General features: G+C 46.3%; 1 protein-coding gene across 1 annotated transcript in view; it reads right to left on the reverse strand.

The window, feature by feature from the left end:
- smndc1 (survival motor neuron domain containing 1) overlaps window positions 1-13,805 on the reverse strand; it is a 30,112-nt gene extending 16,307 nt beyond the window's left edge. The window contains exons 1-2 of the mRNA XM_060842520.1: window positions 13,700-13,805; window positions 11,290-11,409 (exon numbers count right to left, since the gene is read on the reverse strand). Coding sequence (XP_060698503.1) covers window positions 11,290-11,409 — 120 coding nt within the window. The 5' untranslated portion in view covers window positions 13,700-13,805. The remainder of the gene's footprint in view (window positions 1-11,289; window positions 11,410-13,699) is intronic.
- Window positions 13,806-19,155: the final 5,350 nt, after the last annotated feature.

The following is a 19,155-nucleotide window of genomic DNA, read 5'->3' on the forward strand; positions in this document are numbered from 1 at the left end:
ACAGCCAGTGTCCCAGACACCACCATCACCATCCCTGGATATGTCCTGTTCCACCAGCAAGACAGACCCAGCTGACGGGGCTGCACAGTGGGATACAGTCAGGAGTTCTGCTGAGAATGCTCAACATTGACTCTGGACCCCATGAGGTTTCATGGCTTCAGGTTAAACATGGACAAGGAAACCTCCTACTGATTACCACATACCATCCTCCCTCAGCTGATGGATCGTTACCCCTCCATGTTGAACAACACTTGGAGGAAGCACTGAGGATGGCAAGAGCTCAAAATGTCCTCTGGGTGGGGGACTTCAATCTCCACCACCAAGAGTCACTCGGCAGCAGCACGACTGATCGAGCTGGTCAGGTCCGTAAGGACATCGCTGTTGGACTGGGTCTGCGGCAGGTGGTGAGGGAACCAATAAGAGAGAGAAACATACTTTACCTCATCCTTACCAATCTGCCAGCTGCAGATACATCTGTCCATGACAGTATCGGTAGGAGTGACTGGCACACATTCCTTGTGGAGAAAAAGCCCCAATTTCACATTGAGAATACCATCCATCGTGTTGTGGGGCATTTTTACCACGTTAAATGGGGATGGGATAGACTTCAAACAGATCTAACAACTCAAGACTAGGCAACCATGAGGCGCTGTGGGCCACCAACAGCAGCAGAATTATACACCAGCACAATCTGTAACCTCATGGCTCGGCATATCCCCCACTCAACCATTACCACCAAGCCAGGGGCTCAACCCTGGTTCAATGGAGAGGATAGGAGGGTGTGCCAGAAGCAGCACCATGCATTCCTGAGGATGAGATGTAACCTGGTGAAGCTACTAAACCGGACTGCTAATCACCAAACAGCACAAGCAGCAAGTGGAAGCTAAGCGATTCCATAACAATGGATGAGATCTAAGCTCTGCAGCCCTGCCACATCCATTTGGGAATTTGGCGGTCGAGTAAACAACTCATTGAAAGTGGTGGCAGTGTCACAAATATCCCCATCCCTATTGATGGAAGAGCCCAGCACATCAGTGTCAAAAAGAAGCTGAAGCACTTGCAGTAATTTTCAGCCGGAACTGCTGGGTGATCCACCTCGGCCTCCTCCAGTGGTCCCCAGCATCACAGATACTAGTCTTCAGCCAATTCAATTCACTCCACGTGATATCCAGAAACAGTTGGAGACACTGGATACTGCAAAGATTCTGGGCTCTGAAAACATTCCAGCAACAGTACTGAAGACTTGTGTTCCAGAACTTTTCACTCCCCTCAGCAAGCTGTTCCAGTACAATTACAACACTGGCATCTACCCAACAATGTGGAATATTGCCCAGGTATGTCCTGTACACAAAAAGCAGGACAAATGCAACCTGGAAAATTACTGCTCCATCAGTCTACTCTTAATCCTCAATAAAGTGATGGAAGGGGTCATCCACAGGGCTATCAAGCAGCAGCTGCTCAGCAACGCCCAGTTTGGGGTCCCTCAGGGTCACGCAGCTCCTGACCTCATTACTGCCTTGGTTCATGGATAAAACAGCTGAATTGAGAATGATTGCCTTTTGACAGCAAGGCTCCATTCAACTGAGTGTGGCATCAAGGAGCCCAAGCAAAACTGGAATCAATGGATACAGGGGCAAACTCTCTGGTGGTTCCATGTCTACACTTGGACAATTAGCATTTGCACCACACAAATTCCAGGCAATTACCATCGTCAATAACAGGCAATCTAACCACTGCCCCATACCTTTCAATGGTGTTACTATCACTGACCCTCGCCACTATTAACATCCTGAGGGTTGCCATTTACCAGAAATGCAATTAGACTTGCCACATAAACGCAGTGGCTACAACAGCAAGTCAGAGGCAATGAGTAATTCACCTCCTGACTCCCCATTGTCTGTCCACCATCTCCAAGGCAGAAGTCAGAAGTGTGATGGAATATTACCCACTAACCTGGATGGGTACAACTCCAACGACACTCAAAAAACTCAACACCATCCTGGACAATGCAGCTCGCTTCACTGACACCACATCCATAAACATCCACTCCCTCCATTACTGACACGCAGTACACGCTGCTGCTATCTACAAACCGCACTACAGAAAGTCAACAGTGATTCCTTTTAGACAGCACTTTCCAAACCAACAATCACGACCATCTAGGACATGGGCAGCTACAACCATTTGCAAGACCCTCTTCAAGCCACTGACCGTCTTGGCTTAGAAATACATCATCGTTCCTTCACTGCCAGTGGATCAAAATCCTGGAATTTCCGCCCTAAGGTCATCCTACAGCACATGGTTCAAGAGTCAGCTCTGCACCTTCCCATGGGACTCTAGTGATGGCAATAAATGCTGGCCAGTCTACAATGCCCACATCCCAAAAGTAAATAAATTGAAAGAGAAACCAAGATACAGACAGCTCAAGTCAGATGTTACTGTCTTGGACAAATTTTCTAGCCTACACTGTAGGTTCTTCTGAAACTGGCTGCTGTTTGAATCCTGTTAGAGTGTCCTAATGTGAGAATGGAAACGTGCACCTGACAGGGGGAGAGACATGGAATGAAGGCCACATAGAAACACCAAGTGAAAGGATGCAGTAAAGACTGATAGGGAAACAAAGAGAAAAAGGAGATCAGCTCATTTCAAATAACCATAACTGGAGGGTTGCTTCAAAGGAAATGAGATACAAGATGACATCAAGCTACACATCCATCCTGTTTTGCAGTTAGCAATCTCACAGAGCTTTGATATATTCACATGTGTTTACAGCACACATCGAGGCCATTTAACCCATGGCTATATGGCAGATGAAAGATAGATATCCAGGTTAATTCCACATTCCTGTGTGTCTCTAGCCCTGTTAGTCACAGTATGTGGAATGAAGATTTTTACCTCTCCAACCCTGACAGCTTTTCAGAATACCAGCCCACACAAGATGAAAACATTTCTTTTCCACTCCTTTATCAGTCTTGTACCAATTATTTTAAATTTCAATCTAGTCCATCTCTAGCTATTAAACTCTACTAAGAGAACTAGCTCCATTCTAATTATCTAGGCCCTACAATTTCATACTCCCTAATTAAATTGTCCTTGAGCCTGTGTCCCAAACATAATCACTCCAATCTATCTAAACTTCCTTTGGGGCTAAAATTCTCCAGGCCCTGGCAGCATTCTCCTCAGATTTCTTCGGTGCCCTCTCCTGAGTATTTGTATCTTTCCCATAATGCAGTGACCAGATCTACAAGTGGCACTCTCGCTGCAGCCTGACTAATGTTCGAATATTCTAACATAGCTCTTTGCTCTCATTTCCTATACTTGGCCAAAAAAGGAAATTATCCTGTATGTCTTAACACCTCAGGGATCGGTGGGCATGCTCTCCAAGGTCTCTCTGTTCCTCTCAACTTCACAGCATCCCCTCACTTATTACGTATCACCTTGCTTTGTTTAATCTCAAAAATGAATTTGCTCTTTTCTCTAGACTAAATTCCATTCAACGATTTTCTGTTCAGCTGCTCAGTCCAGTGATACTTTCTTGCTGTTCTCACTGTTGACCACATGACCAACTAATATTTGTAAAGTTCTTAATCATACTCCTTGCAGTCTAAATCATTGTGATATATGCCATGAAAAGCAAGGAACTCAGTATTGAGCACTACAGAACTTTGCCAGAAAGAGCTTTCCAGTCACTTTTTCTCTTGGTTTTTTATAACTGAACTTTGGATCCAGCGTCCTCTGCAAATGTGTCAATTATTGATGTGAAACACTGACCCTTCTTGTTTCCTCCTCAAATAATCTTCCTTGAATAATTCAAACATCTCTAAAGAAGGATCAATACTCCTCTAGTTCCATGTCAGTACCCAGAGAGAGGGAATGATGTACAAGTGTACTGATTTGTCTCGCTTCAAAGAAGCTAAATCCATCAATATGACCTTTCTCACAGTCTCATCCTATCAAATATTTCACTATTCTTCTCAACCACTAACTGCACTGTTCACTTTTTTTTAATAAAGAGAAAAGGTACAAGTTCCTCACCAAGAACTATGCTCATGTCTTCCACCACCTCCCACCATTTCTCCAATAGGACCGGATCTGTCCTGAACAATGCGGTTCTGGCACTGCCCTTCTTCTTGCTTTTGCTGCTTTGGTTTCTGTTCCTGCTCTCAGATCTGCCAGCATTCAAATGTGGGCTTCTTCTGTATTACTCTTCACACCTTTAAGCCAGTTCCAATTTTGCTTTGCTCACTTCCATTTTCAACTCAAAAAATTAAATTCTCATAAAGCAGTATTGGATGTTTTATACACCACTGGAATTCTCTCATGACCTACTTCTGCTATAAATATTCCACCAGTTCCAGACGTAAAGATTTGAGAATTGTCGAAATGACAATTCTATTACTACAGATCTTAACTGACGAGTACTCGGCTATTTCTTTGGGACTGTACGTTCTATTGAGGCTGTGGGGCATCTCTTGCTCCCATTTCACCACTGGGACGGAGGCTGAAGGAAATATGGAGTATTCAGTCTCCCACTAGCTGCAGTTTACCAAATGACACTGAAAGGCAAAACTGCCCCTTTGAGAAAACAATTTGAAAGTAAAGAGTCCCCGTTAAAAGGGCAAAATAAATACACATCCCAACTTTAATTAAAGCAAAAGTATATATTTTTAAAAAGAAAGCAAGATCTAGCTCCTCTTCCACAAGCTCCAAGCAGCCAGCTTACCAAGGAACCAGGAGGTACTGAGTTTGAATACTGCTGACATCCAATTGTCAATCTCTTCAGTCCTGCATTCCAATCACTGCTGGAGTCACTTGTTGGCTAATCTCATGGCGGATATTAGCTTTCCGGTGAGTTGGAGACCTGGAATAGCAAGTTTCCAAAGGGAAATGGAGGTGGAGTTGTGGAGGAATACTTTTTTAAAAAATTCTCCAAATGTGGTGGGAAAGCGAAGAAATAATTGCTTTTATGTGCACTTTCCCATTGAAGACCAGGACCTGACAGTAAAGGTTTACCCAGTTTGGACTGTAACAACATTTTTACAGACCAGAGAATGGCAGAGTGCACTGTTGCAGCAAGCCACTACACTACTTCCCAAATCATCCCCATCTGATCGAATGCCTCTTTGTAAATAGAACAGCAAGGAAATCTTCATTCATCCCTAATATGTGGATGTTCCTGGCAAAGTCAGCATTTATGATTGACTACTAATTACCTTTACAATGACTGTGTGGAGTAACCACTTTAGTTGGAGGCTAGGTGGTGTAATTCCCCTACTGGGCAGGGAACGTTGTTTCTTTTTGTTCAAAGGATGTGGACACCACTGGCTCGGCCAGTATTTCCTGCCCATCCCTAATTGACTAGAGGACAGTTAAAAGTCACATTAGTGTGGATCTGGAGTCACAAATAGTCCAGACCAGAGAAAGGTAATTAGTGACAGATGGGTTTTTGCAATAATCAAAATAGTCACCATTAGGCCAGCTCTTTATTCCAGATAGTAATGAATTCAAATCTTACCATCTGCTATGAGCACTGGTCAGGGGTTCTGGACTCCTGGTCCGGGGACATTAACCAGTGCCTTCCCTGCACCAGGATTTTCATCCAGAGTCAATGAAAGAACACAATATAATTCCAAGCCAGGAGGGTGCGACTGGGAGGGGAAGCTAGGTGCTGCTGGTGGCTCCCATACTCTTCTTGGTGATATAATTCACTGATTTCATAAACGTTTTATTGTTGAGGAAGTTGGTGCTGTGCACCTTTTGGATGGTATACACTGAGATCTGTGTGTCAATGATGATACCCAATAAGTGAAGAATATTCCATCACATTCCTGACTTGTGCTTCATGTGCAGGAAAAGCCTGAAGAGTCTGTAGTCACTCAACGCAGAAGTCCCAGCTTGTGACTGCTTTAATAGCCATTGTATTTACATGGCTGATCGCATTATATTTCTGGTTAATGGTGATCCCCAAGATATTGATAGTGAATGCCATGGGAAGATGAGCAAACATTATCTTGTTGGATATGGTCATTGACTGATATTTAATTGGTAAATAAAATGTAGGTAACATCAGCCCAAGCCTGTCCATTTCAGCCTATGTATGAACACAGGCTGCTCCAGTATCTAAGGAGTTGTGGATGGAGGTGAACACTCTGCAGCATCAACAGACATTCCTACTTGTCAGCTTATGATGGAACAAAGTCACTACATAATGCAGTTAAAATTGGTTGTGCTAGGATACTGCCCTGAGGAACTCTTAAGTGATGTTCAAGGGTGGAAACAATTTGCTTACAACAACGAGTTGCCTTTGTGACAGGTTTGGTCACAGCCAGGTGAAAGATCATCACCCCCAGAGCCCCCTACCCCCCCATTTCCATTCAGTTTTACCAGGATGACTTGATGGCAAACTCTTATCAAATAATACTTTGACATCAAGACCAATCATTCTCACTTCACTCTTAAAATGGGATTTGGAGTCAAGTGGGTCTGGCTAAACCTGAACCAAGCACCTGTGAGCAGGTGAGCAAGTTCCACTTAAGCACTGTTAATGAAATGCTCCATTAGGGGACAGCAGTTGTCCAAACTGGACTTATTTTGCTTCTGTGAACCGAATTGGTAAAGACTGGTTTCAGTTTAGATTGGGACCTCAAGAGAATGCAGAAACGGACATTCCACTCAGCATTTCTGGTTGAAAATGTTGCCAACAATTTAACCTGGTCTTTTGTATCCCGCCTCGATGCTATCGGCAGACAGAATGATGGGCCAGGCAATGAAGTTACAGCAGTTTTGCTGCTGATGACCCATCACACCTGACCAAAGCCCAGTTTGGAGCTGTTAAATCTATTCTGAATCTATCCTGTTTAACATAGAGGGTATGCTCACTATGAAATTGAGACCTTGAAGTCACACAAGAGGAGGATGGTCATTCTTAACAATTGATACATGGATCTGTGATAGGGAGACTGGTGAGGATGAGGCTAAGTAGATTTTTCTTGTGTTGGTTTTCTGACACCAAGTCCAGTTATTACTGTACTGTTATACTCGCAGGTCACATGTTCTCACATGGAGAAATTAACAAATGCAAAATAATATGCATAAAAACCAGAGGCTGTAGAAGAAAAATCAGACCCAGGATGAGAATTAGTCTGACCAATTAACTGCAAATCTAAGAGGCAAAATAAGCTCTTTATTTCTGTCCCTGCAGCAATGCCTAGATATAATTAAACTGAAGGTTGGGTTTTAATTAGCAAAAACAGTTAATATATGAATATGTAAATATTGTTGGGCACTTCTCTCAAAAGCCTCGCACCAGATTCAGGAAGGATTGTGTGTACTGTATCTTGACTTTTAGAGAGCACCATCTTGTGGCAGGATAGAGATTTCAAAGAGGATATAATTGAAACCAGGATCTTCGTAAGTCAGGCAACAACAGCAAAGAAATGTTGCAAACATGATAGAACAAACTAAAAACCCTCAAACCATGAGAAACAAACAAGTCAGGTGGTACCCACGGGGAGGTCACACAAGTTAACATATTGATTTTCATACAAAACGTTAACTTGTCTATTCTTTCTGAAATTCTAAAATTGGATATTCATTTAAACTCTAGACTGGTTGCTTACCATTACATGGCTACTCTTACAGACACCCACAAGATCTTTGACACCACTTTTGTGTGACAGATCTTTTCATTTATAGCTTTATCAATTTTATGGTGCTGAAAATTAGAATAATAACGAGGTACAATACTTTGTATTGCATATTTAGCAGCTAGTACTGCACTATCAATGTTACTTTTATTTGGAAAGTGCTTTGCATACACATGGTTGAAAAATGTTTTCAAATCAAGTGCGGTCTGGCAAGAGTTTGCTGATGTTACCCAAGATCCCTCTTTATGTAAATACCTTCCAATTTCAAAGCACTGTCACTCTTTTGAAGGTCACGTGATCATATATTTCAAGAAATGTCCAAGGAAAATGAAACCAAATGTAACTGTGAAGAGCTAATAACACACTTTTGATAATCAACATCCAGCTACAAGTAGATTTAACTTTTCTGTGGTTTTCTGAAGAAACAGATCTTAATTCATTTATATTGGAGTTTGAAAGCAGACTAGAAATCAAGATGGCAAATAAGGTCCTGCTAACTATTTTATCCAATTAGATCTATTTAAATCCATGTGCAACTGGTGACAAGGATAATACTTACTCAGAACAAGATGCAGAGTCCAATTCCACCTGAAATCAAACATGGCGTGTATCAACTGTGAAAAAAAGATGTAAAATATAGAAGTACTACAGTCTGATTTCCCCTGAATGCGATATCATGGTAGCGTGGGTTATGACGGATTGCAACAGGCCTGACGTTTGATTATACAGTAATATCCAGACTACATTAACGTAAAATAAAAAAATGAAGGGTAACAGAGGGAGTGGAATTAACACAACCCTGCAGCAGGTTTCATCATTGTGACCCCAACAGGAAATATGTGCATGAACATACGGGTTTATCTGAGCACAATGATGATCTAATTATCCAAGTTCTTTTAAGACAACCTGCTTCCCTTTCAAGAATTATAAAAGGTTCATGATTGATTGAAATGAATTGGAATCTAACTGGGCCAGAAATAGGAAATAAATACCAGCCTTACAAATGCTGGCTGATTAAAAAAAAATTGGAAGAGATCAAGGCAGGATTCTGCAAGTTAATTATAAGAATGAAGTTATTACTACAGTAGCGTGAGTATTATGGTCACACACGTAAAACCATAAAAGAAAATTCAAACAACTTTACGGCTTAGGTTGCCCAGGTTCTACAACAGTAAAACTCAATGTTCTGTTTCTTCCAAAAAAATTAAAGAATTGTGTGCAAGGATGGATTTTCTTTTGAAAAGGGGCCCGTTACAACGTATCTGACATATTAAGGGAAAAGAAAAAAAATGGAATTCCTTAACAGTCACACACAACCAAACCTAAGACAATAATCCTTAAAAATACGAATGGATTTTGGACATGAAGTGATTATATTCAAAACAGAAGTATAGAATGGGAGTCTAGCAGATTCCAGGTAACTTTCCTGGTGCCTTGGACTTCAAACAACCCGCCATACTACATGCAGCAGAGATAAACTGTGACTAAGCATTTGCAGAAGATCACCCTGCAGTGCTTGCACTCAGAGCCAAGTGGAGAATTCTTGTGGACTTAAGAGGTTTCTACATGTGAATTATTGGAGTTTATTGCAGGAAGCTGGCATTTCAGGAGTTGTTGTCCATATTCATACTAAATTTGTCTTTCTTATGCCAATGGCAGGCTCAATCACAGGCTATCAGTCATCAATTCCTGTCTTTCTAATAGGGAATTGGATTTCACAGCTTCAACCAAACTGGACTCCAAACTAACAAAGATGCTGGGCCCTCCTGTGACGCAGAGGTAGTGTCCCTACTCCTGAACTGAGACACCTGGGTTCAAGTCCCACCTGCTCCAGAGGTGTGTAATAACATCTCTGAACTCGCTGATTCAAAAAAGTGCAGATGCAGTGGGGCTGTTGTAGTGCAGTTGTATTATCCCTACCTTTGATGGTAACCATGACATGGATGTTGGACTGCAGTGGACAAAGTCAGAAGTGACATTAAACCTATTGGACTATAATATAGTGTATCTAAAATCACAATTTTTCAGAGTGCTGTTCCTTCACCAGGTGAAGGGGCACTACGAAACCTTGTGATTTTAAATAAGCCTGCTGAACTATAACTTAGAGTCATGTGACTTCTGACTTTTCCCCCACCTGTGAGGCAGAAGTCGTGGATTTGAGTTCCACCTGTTACATAGGTGTGTCTTTAGAACAAGTTGATTAAAAATATCTTACAGATGCAGTGAGTTCATGTGGTGCACTGGTAGCATCCCTATCTCTGGATCCCTATCCCAGGTACAGAGCTGTGTTAAAACATCTCTGAACAGGCTAACATTAGAAAATACCAACAAAAATAAAACATTGATGCAGTCCAAAACCAGTTACACAGTATCAAAAAGTCTAAAGATGTGAATGACCCAGAGTGAGACTATTTGCACCAAGACATATGGAACGATTCTCTCACACACGTGCGCACACATATACACACACACACACTCACACATATATACACACACACACACACACTCACAAATTACTCAACTGCAACTACATACTTTGAAATTAGCAGTGTAAAGTATTCAAACCAAGAAAAACTAAATCAAGAATGTATCCAAGGACCTACCCATGGCTCATTCCACCCAAAACATTAACATCAAAGTTATGAAATCACACTGGATACTTTGTGAATTAAAAGCTCTGTTCTATTCTAATTTTCAATTGCAAGGCTGAGCGATTTATCCTACTGCTGAATGCAATGAATGTGAAAATGAAAAGAGGTTTCCTCTTATGATAGTCACTCTGAGCTCTAGATCCTATTCAAAAATAACATGCTGTCAATTTAAGGAAGGAGGAAGAAAATACTTTTGTTGAAAGGCTACTTTTCCTCAAAAGGCAGTTGAAGCTGACCCTGTTTCTTTTTTAAGGCAAAGGTCAATTGAATCTCGATGAGTAAGTGAGGCGAAAGATTTTGGGGATTGGATGGGAATTGACCTTATCAAATCAGCCATGAATTTACTGATTGGCAAAGCGGGTTTCGAGGGGCTGCTCCTGTTCCAAATCTATACGTTTAGGTGACTTTGGCAAAGTGATCCTACATGATATGGATTTTATTTTGAATGTTCTAGCTGTTGGTCAATATACCCATGTGTCTAAATACATCATTCTCTCACCTTCAAATGGCTTGCGCTAACCATATGCTTCCAATCTGGAAATTTTATGATAATTTATTATTTTTACATTTGTTGTGGAAAGATAATGAAATGCTGACTCAAAGCAATGTCAGGAACAGCTATCAATGGTGCATTCTACATTTAATATTGGAAGAACAAGCTAATTTAAAAACTATTTCGCACAGAGAGAAATACATGCTACTAATAGAATAAGATTGCTGCAAAGCAACTTCCTGTGAGTGATTTAATTTCTCTTCTGCAGTTGTTTGGGTTTTGGTTTCCAGAGATGCATTGGAAACAGGATTCCTAATACAACACCATCCTCCTGTCCAGCAGATGTTGTTCAGCAGTTTGCTTTTATTAATAAGATGGGTATACCTGATTGTTGCATTCTACCAGTCACTAAAACCAAAATTTGTTCATTAGTAAATTGGGGAAGTGCCCCTTAACAAAATGCAAAATGTGTATTAAAAAATAGAAATAGAACACCAACCTGCAAATCCTTTTGTAATTTAAGGAGATCTTCATTTTCTGCATCAGTAGATAATGCAGCTTCTACTTGTTGAAGTTGTGCCTTATAACTGGCCAGCTGCTTTGCCAGTTCATCTGACATCTACAAGAAACAACAATTCAGTTCAACAGAAACGTTAAGCTGAATAAAAGATTAATATAAGTCCACAGTGAATGTCACTGCTGACACCAAGCCCTGATCAAGAGAAGTGGGAACTACACATAAATACACCCTTATTCTACCGAATAATCATCTAAGCCATCATGCCCCACTTAAAGCTATTTCGAATATTCCACATGGTGGCAAGCATATTTTCATTATTATTGATATTAGGAATTCAAAACTGAGGAGTTAAAACAAATGGGAAATGCAAAATGATCACAAATTTGAAATATGTCTTTAAGATATATTACAATCAGATTTACTGTGCTTCTGAAGGAAGTTAAAAAGATAATTCACTCCTTTATCTGAAGGAAAAGCGTGTTTGATCTTTATAGAAAGTACCTTTGCACATTACGAGAGATATCTCAAAAGCATTTCACAATTTTTGTAGGCTAATCCAAAGAAAATACTTTCACTATCTCGGGACAAGCACACAGAGCCTCAACTCAGGACAAATTGATTTTGATCACAATTTTTGAAAAAGTAATTTGGTAGTACAGAACATGCTAAAAAAGACATTTTGTATTGTTTATAACAGCTTTTCATTAGCACAATTTGCAGGAACACCAATTTAACAGGCAAACTAACATTTAGACGGTATGAGAAAGTAGCACTGATTGATTGGTCAGGATTTTCCAGCCAGAAGTTTGGAGAAAATCTGGCAGATTCACATTTACACAACAGGATCTCCTGCTTCCTCTTGAACTGCCCAAATTTTCCACACATCACAAATGTATCCAGTCACAGCCAGAGCAATTTCTCCTTGCTTCTGCATGACGTCCTCTGGTATTCTCAAAGGATCTGTTCTCAACTCTTATCCCTGTGTAGCAACTGGTTGTTCACAAATTTGAGTTATATTCGACCTCGAGGACAGATTTCAATGTATATTCAGGTCACCAATCAGGATGCCCAACTTGATTCTTTGACACCGGTGATCGGTGCCCCTGCATCAACTCATTCGTTACTGAAACTCTTATCCATGACTGTTACTTCCAGACATGATCGGTGTAACACACTCCTTCCTGGTCAATCTCCAACATCCCATCCACATAAACATGAACCAGGCAAATCTCTGCTGCATTTCTCTAAATTTGCACCAAATCCCAAACTTCTCCATCGGCTCCCAGTCAAACATCAGGGTAACGTTACAGGACAGACTGAGGGTTTTTCTCAAACCGCTCTAGGGCCTCGTCCCCGCCTTTCCCCAAAGCTGCTCACCCCCCGCAGAGGGGGCACTGCCTCACTCACCCCCTTCCCCCCTACCCCAGGGGGCACTGCCTCATACTCCCCCACCCCCCGCAGAGGGGGCACTGCCTCACTCACCCCCTTCCCCCCTACCCCAGGGGGCACTGCCTCATACTCCCCCACCCCCCGCAGAGGTGGCACTGCCTCACTCACCCCCTCCTCCCCCTCCCCCAGGGGGCACTTCCTCACACGCCCCCTCCCCCAGGGGGCACTGCCTCACTCACCCCCTTCCCCCCTACCCCAGGGGGCACTGCCTCATACTCCCCCACCCCCCGCAGAGGGGGCACTTCCTCACTCACCCCTCCTCCCCTCCCCCAGGGGGCACTGCCTCACTCACCCCTCCTCCTCCTCCCCCAGGGGGCACTGCCTCACTCACCCCTCCTCCCCCTCCCCACCCCCGAGGGCACTGCCTCATACTCCCCCTCCTCCTCTGCCCCCCTCCCCCAGGGGGCACTTCCTCCCCCTGGTCCTCCTCCCCCTCCCCCAGGGGGCACTTCCTCACACTCCCCCTCCTCCCCCTCCCCCAGGGGGCACTGCCTCACACTCCCCCTCCTCCCCCTCCCCCAGGGGGCACTGCCTCACACTCACGCCCCTTCTCCACAGTGACCACAAGAGTCTGGGCCTGCAGATGGTGGGGCCTCGGGCCCTCTCTCTCTCCTCCTCTGGAATATTTAAAATCAAAGGTTTCCCACCCAAGGTCCGCGGGAAGGGAAATCACGCTTTGGGCGCTATATAAACGCAGGTAGTTATTGTAGGGTGGGGATCCTGGTCGGATTTCACCCCCCGACCCCCCAGAAAACATTCCCTTCCGGCCCTGCCCTATGAGGCAGAAGGGAGGTCGATCCGGGCTCCGCACACGGCGGCCCCCAGGCCCAGGGCCGGCATCCTCAGGCCTCAGGCCTAGTTACGCAGCGGACCGGGCACCGTGCCTCTCCCCACCCGGGGGCCGGGGCCGATCTGCCGCCCCCCGCCCCCCGGGACTCACGCTCTCGCTCTCGGTGCGGCCCCGGGGCCTCGCGGATGATTTTTTCAGAAACTCCGACAAAAGCGACTCGAATCCGCCGCCCGCCACTTCCGGTCCCCAACAGCGACTTCCGGCCTCTGCGTCACATCCGCAGGAAGGGGCGGGGGGAATCACACGTCACACAGCAGCCCCGCCCCCTCCCTCAATCCGTCTCCCCGGGGCAGGAGCCACACACCCCTCCCCACCCCCAGGGGGCACTGCCACACACACACACCCCTCCCCACCCCCAGGGGGCACTGCCCCACACACACACCCCTCCCCACCCCCAGGGGGCACTGCCCCACACACACACCCCTCCCCACCCCCAGGGGGCACTGCCCCACACACACACCCCTCCCCACCCCCAGGGGGCACTGCCACACACACACACCCCTCCCCACCCCCAGGGGGCACTGCCCCACACACACACCCCTCCCCACCCCCAGGGGGCACTGCCCCACACACACACCCCTCCCCACCCCCAGGGGGCACTGCCACACACACACACCCCTCCCCACCCCCAGGGGGCACTGCCTCACTCACCCCACCCCAGGGGGGCACTCTCTCACTCACATACCCCCCTCTTCCCCTCCCCCCTCCTCCTCTCCCCCACCCCAGTGGGGCACCACCTCGCACACACACCCTTCCCCACCCCCTGGGGGGCACTGCCTCACTCACACACACACACACCCTTCCCCACCCCCTGGGGGGCACTGCCTCACTCACACACACACACACCCTTCCCCACCCCCTGGGGGGCACTGCCTCACTCACACACACACACCCCTTCCCCACCCAGGGGTCACTGCCTCACACACACACACACACACACCCCTTCCCCTCCCAGGGGTCACTGCCTCACACACACACACACACCCCTTCCCCTCCCAGGGGTCACTGTCTCACACACACACAAACCCTTCCCCACCCCCTGGGGGGCACTGCCTCTCTCACACACACACACACACCCCTTCCCCTCCCAGGGGTCACTATCTCACACACACACACACACACCCCTTCCCCACCCCCCGGGGGGCACTGCCTTACACACACACACACACACACACACCCTTCCCCACCCCCTGGGGGGCACTGCCTCACACACACACACACACACACACACCCCTTCCCCACCCCCTGGGGGGCACTGCCTCTCTCACACACACACACCCCTTCCCCTCCCCCCGGGGGGCACTGCCTCACACACATACACACACACACCCCTTCCCCACCCCCCGGGGGGCACTGCCTTACACACACACACACACACACACACACCCTTCCCCACCCCCTGTGGGGCACTGCCACACACACACACACACACATACACACCCCTTCCCCACCCCCTGGGGGACACTGCCTCTCTCACACACACACACCCCTTCCCCTCCCCCCAGGGGGCACTGCCTCACACACACAACTTGCCTCATTACCATTACCACGGGGAAGAGTCAGCCCAGAGCAGATGAACGCAAAAGAACTGTTGGCCTGAAATGCATCTACTTTAATGCAGGGAGTATAGTGTGTAAGGCTGGTGGGCTTAGGGCTGGGATTGGTGCCTGGGAGTATGACGTTATTACAATCACAGAGACCTGGTTAAAGGAATCGCTCCCGATGCGGTCTCCTGTACGTGGGGGAGACTGGACACGTCCTAGCAGAGCGCGTTAGGGAACATCTCCGGGACACACATGCAGCAATCAACCTCACCGCCCTATGGCCCAACATTTCAACTCCCCCTCCCACTCGGCCGAGGACAGCTCGTCTTCCTGCCTCTGAGCTCTGGTCTCTCGTCTCTTACAGATTCATGTTTTAGAGCTTACAGGACGACAACAACAACAGTCATTCCCTCTGATTGGCTCCTACCCGATCCACTGCTTCAATGTAAAGTCAGTGGTTACCATGGCAATGGCCCAGGCCTTCTAGTTCAGGCCCACGTTCTGTGTATGTATTGGGCTGTGAGGCAATGCTGCTACAATACATGTTGGAGGTCAGACTAAGAAAAATAGCTTTGGCTTCTCTGGAATAGTCATTATACTGTGCCTCCTCTCTGCAGCCTGGCACAGGTGATTGGTGCAACTAAACGTCTTCTCCGGGACACCCGCACCAATCAACCCCACCGCCCCATGGCCCAACATTTCAACTCTCCCTCCCACCCTGCCGAGGACATGCAGGTCCTGGGCCTCTTTCACCACCACTCCCTCACCACTTGACACCTGGAGGAAGAACACCTCATCTTCCACCTCGGAACACTTCAACCCCAGGGCATCAAGTGGACTTCACCAGTTTCCTCATTTCCCCCCCATCTTACCCCAGTTCCATCCATCCAGCTCAGCACTGTCCTCATGACCTGTCCTACCTGCCAATCCCCCTTTCCACCCATCTGCTCCACCCTCCTCTCTGACTATCACTGGCATCCCATCCCCATCCACACATTATACTCTTTGCTATCTTGTCTTTCCCCCTCGCTCCCTGCATTTATCGCTCCACCTTGGAGGCTTCCTGCCTCTATTCCTGATGATGGGCTTTTGCCCGAAACATCAATTTTCCTGCTCCTCAGATGCTGCCTGATCTGCTGTGCTTTTCCAGCACCACACTGATCTAAACTCTGGTTCCCAGCATCTGCAGTCTTCACATTTGCCCTGAAGGAAGAGCATGATGATTGGCAACTATCAGTGATAGGCAACATGGTTTTGTGCGGGGGAGATTGTGCCTTACCAACTTACTAGAGTTCTTTGAGAAAGTTGATGGATGAAGGAAGGGCTGATGATGTCATATACATGGATTTGAGTAAAGCATTTGATAAGGTTCCCCATTGTAGACTAATGTAGAAAGTGAAGTCACATGGTGTGCAGGGTGATATAGCTAGATGGATAAAGAATTGGTTGAGCAACAGGAGACAGAGAGTAGTAGTTGAAGGGAGTTTCTCAAAATGGAGAAAGGTGACCAGTGGTGTTCCACAGAGGTCAGTGTTGGGCCACTGTTGTTTGTGATATACATAAATGATCTGAAAGAGGGCACTGTTGGTATGATCAGCAAATTTGCAGATGACACAAAGATTGGTGGAGTAGCAGAAAGCATAAGGGACTGTCAGAGAGTACAGGAGGATATAGATAGACTGGAGAGTTGGGTGGAAATGTGGCAGATGGAGCTCAATCCAGACAAATGTGAGGTAGGTGATGCATTTAGGAAGACTAATTCTAGAGCGAATTATACAATGACTAGAAGAACGTTGGGAAAAGTTGATGGGCAGAGAGATCTGGGAGTGCATGTCCATTGTACCCTGAAGGTTGCTGCACAGGTGGATAGAGTGGTCAAGAAGGCATATAGTATGCTTACCTTCATTGGACGGGGTATTGAGTAAAGCAGCTGGCAAGTCATATTAAAATTGTACAAGACACTGGTTCAGCCACATTTAGAATACTGTGTACAGTTCTGGTCACCACGGTGGCACAGTGGTTAGCACTGCTGCCTCACAGCGCCTGTAGACCCGGGTTCAATTCCCGACTCAGGCGACTGACTGTGTGGAGTTTGCACGTTCTCCCCGTGTCTGCGTGGGTTTCCTCCGGGTGCTCCGGTTTCCTCCCACAGTCCAAAGATGTGCGGGTCAGGTGAATTGGCCAAGCTAAATTGCCCGTAGTGTTAGGTAAGGGGTAAATGTAGGGGTATGGGTGGGTTGCGCTTCGGCGGGTCGGTGTGGACTTGTTGGGCCGAAGGGCCTGTTTCCACACTGTAAGTCTAATCTAATCTAAAAAAATTATCGAAAGGATGTGGACGTTTTGGAGAGGGTGCAGAGATGGTTTACGAGGATGTTGCCTGGTATGGAAGGTGCTAGCTATGAAGAGAGGTTGAGTAGGTTAGGTTTATTTTCACTAAAAAAAAGGAGATTGAGGGGGGACCTGATTGAGGTTTACAAAATCATGAAGGGTATAGATAGGGTGGATAGAGATGAGCTTTTTCCCAGGTGAAGGATTCACACTTTCAAGGTAAGAGGTGGAAAGTTTAAGGGGATCCACCCAATACTTTACGCAGAGGGTGGTGGGTGTCTGGAACGTGTTGCCAGCAGGGGTGGTAGACGCAGGTACGGTAGATTCATTTAAGATGCGTCTGGACAGATGCATGAGTAGGTGGGGAGCAGAGGGATACAGATGCTTAGGAATTGACCGACAGGTTTAGACAGTACATTTGGTTTGGCTCAGGCTTGGAGGGCCGAAGGGCCTGTTTCTGGGCTGTAAATTTTCTTTGAGGTAAAAACAATGACTGCAGATGCTGGAAACCAGATTCTGGATCAGTGGTGCTGGAAGAGCACAGCAGTTCAGGCAGCATCCAACGAGCAGCGAAATCGACGTTTCGGGCAAAAGCCCTTCACCAGGAATAAAGGTTCTTTGTTCTTTATATTCCCCCAACCCAGGGGCAGCTCCTCCCCCTCCCTCAACCCATCTCCCCTGGCTGGGATGGGGGTGGGGCATACCCTCCCCCCGCCCCCCATCCCCAGGGGCAGCTCCTCCCCCCTCATGGGGACCTCTCAGGGACAGAACATTCCCACCCCATTCCACACCCTACCCAGGGGTATCGTCCCTCCAGTCTCACTCAGGGACAATCTCCTGAAGGGAGAATGGCTGCTGCCAGATATACCAAAGGACCAGGCAGGTCTTATGTGTTGGCAGTGTCCCTGCCTCTGGGTCAGGAGACCCAGGCAAAAATACCATCTGCCCCATAGGTGTGTGTTCAGATAGCATGTACCGAAGAACTTGCATCTAAAGAGCATGAAGCTTTATTGCCCATCCCCAGTTGCCCATCACCTTGAGAAGGTGAGTCACATGCGTGAATCACTGCAGTCCACATGCTGAAGGTAGACTCGCAATGTCATTTGGGAAGGAGTTCCAAAATTTTGACCCAGTGACACTGAAAGAACAGCAAGAAACAGTATTTCCAAGTCAGGATAGTGAGTGGGTGGAAGGGGAACTTGCCTTTCCACACAGGCGTGGTGTTCCTTTGTACCCGCTGGCCTTGTCCTTCTGGGTGGAAGTGACCATGGGTATGGAAGGAGCCTTGGTGAAATTTTGTAATGTATCTTGTAGACAAGACTGTGCTACTGCTGGGCTTGGGCGGTGGAGGGAATGGATGTGGTGCAAAATCCTGAAATTTCTTCTCGAACAGCGTTTTATTCACTCATTCGGGATATGGGCATTGATGACTAGGTCAGCATTTAGTACTCCTTCCCAGCTAATCAGTGGGAAGTTAACAATCAACCATATTGCTGTGGGTCTGGAGTCACACCTCAGCCAGACTAGGTAAAGATGGCAGTTTTCTTCCCTAAAGCACATTTGTGAGCCAGATGGATTTTTCCAACAGTCAACAATGGATTCATGGTCATCATTAGGCATTTAATTCCCAATTTTATTTGATTCAAGTTCCACTATCTGCCATTGTGGGTATAC

This window comes from Hemiscyllium ocellatum, chromosome 22, assembly GCF_020745735.1.
Source record: "Hemiscyllium ocellatum isolate sHemOce1 chromosome 22, sHemOce1.pat.X.cur, whole genome shotgun sequence".
Taxonomy (NCBI): domain Eukaryota; kingdom Metazoa; phylum Chordata; class Chondrichthyes; order Orectolobiformes; family Hemiscylliidae; genus Hemiscyllium; species Hemiscyllium ocellatum.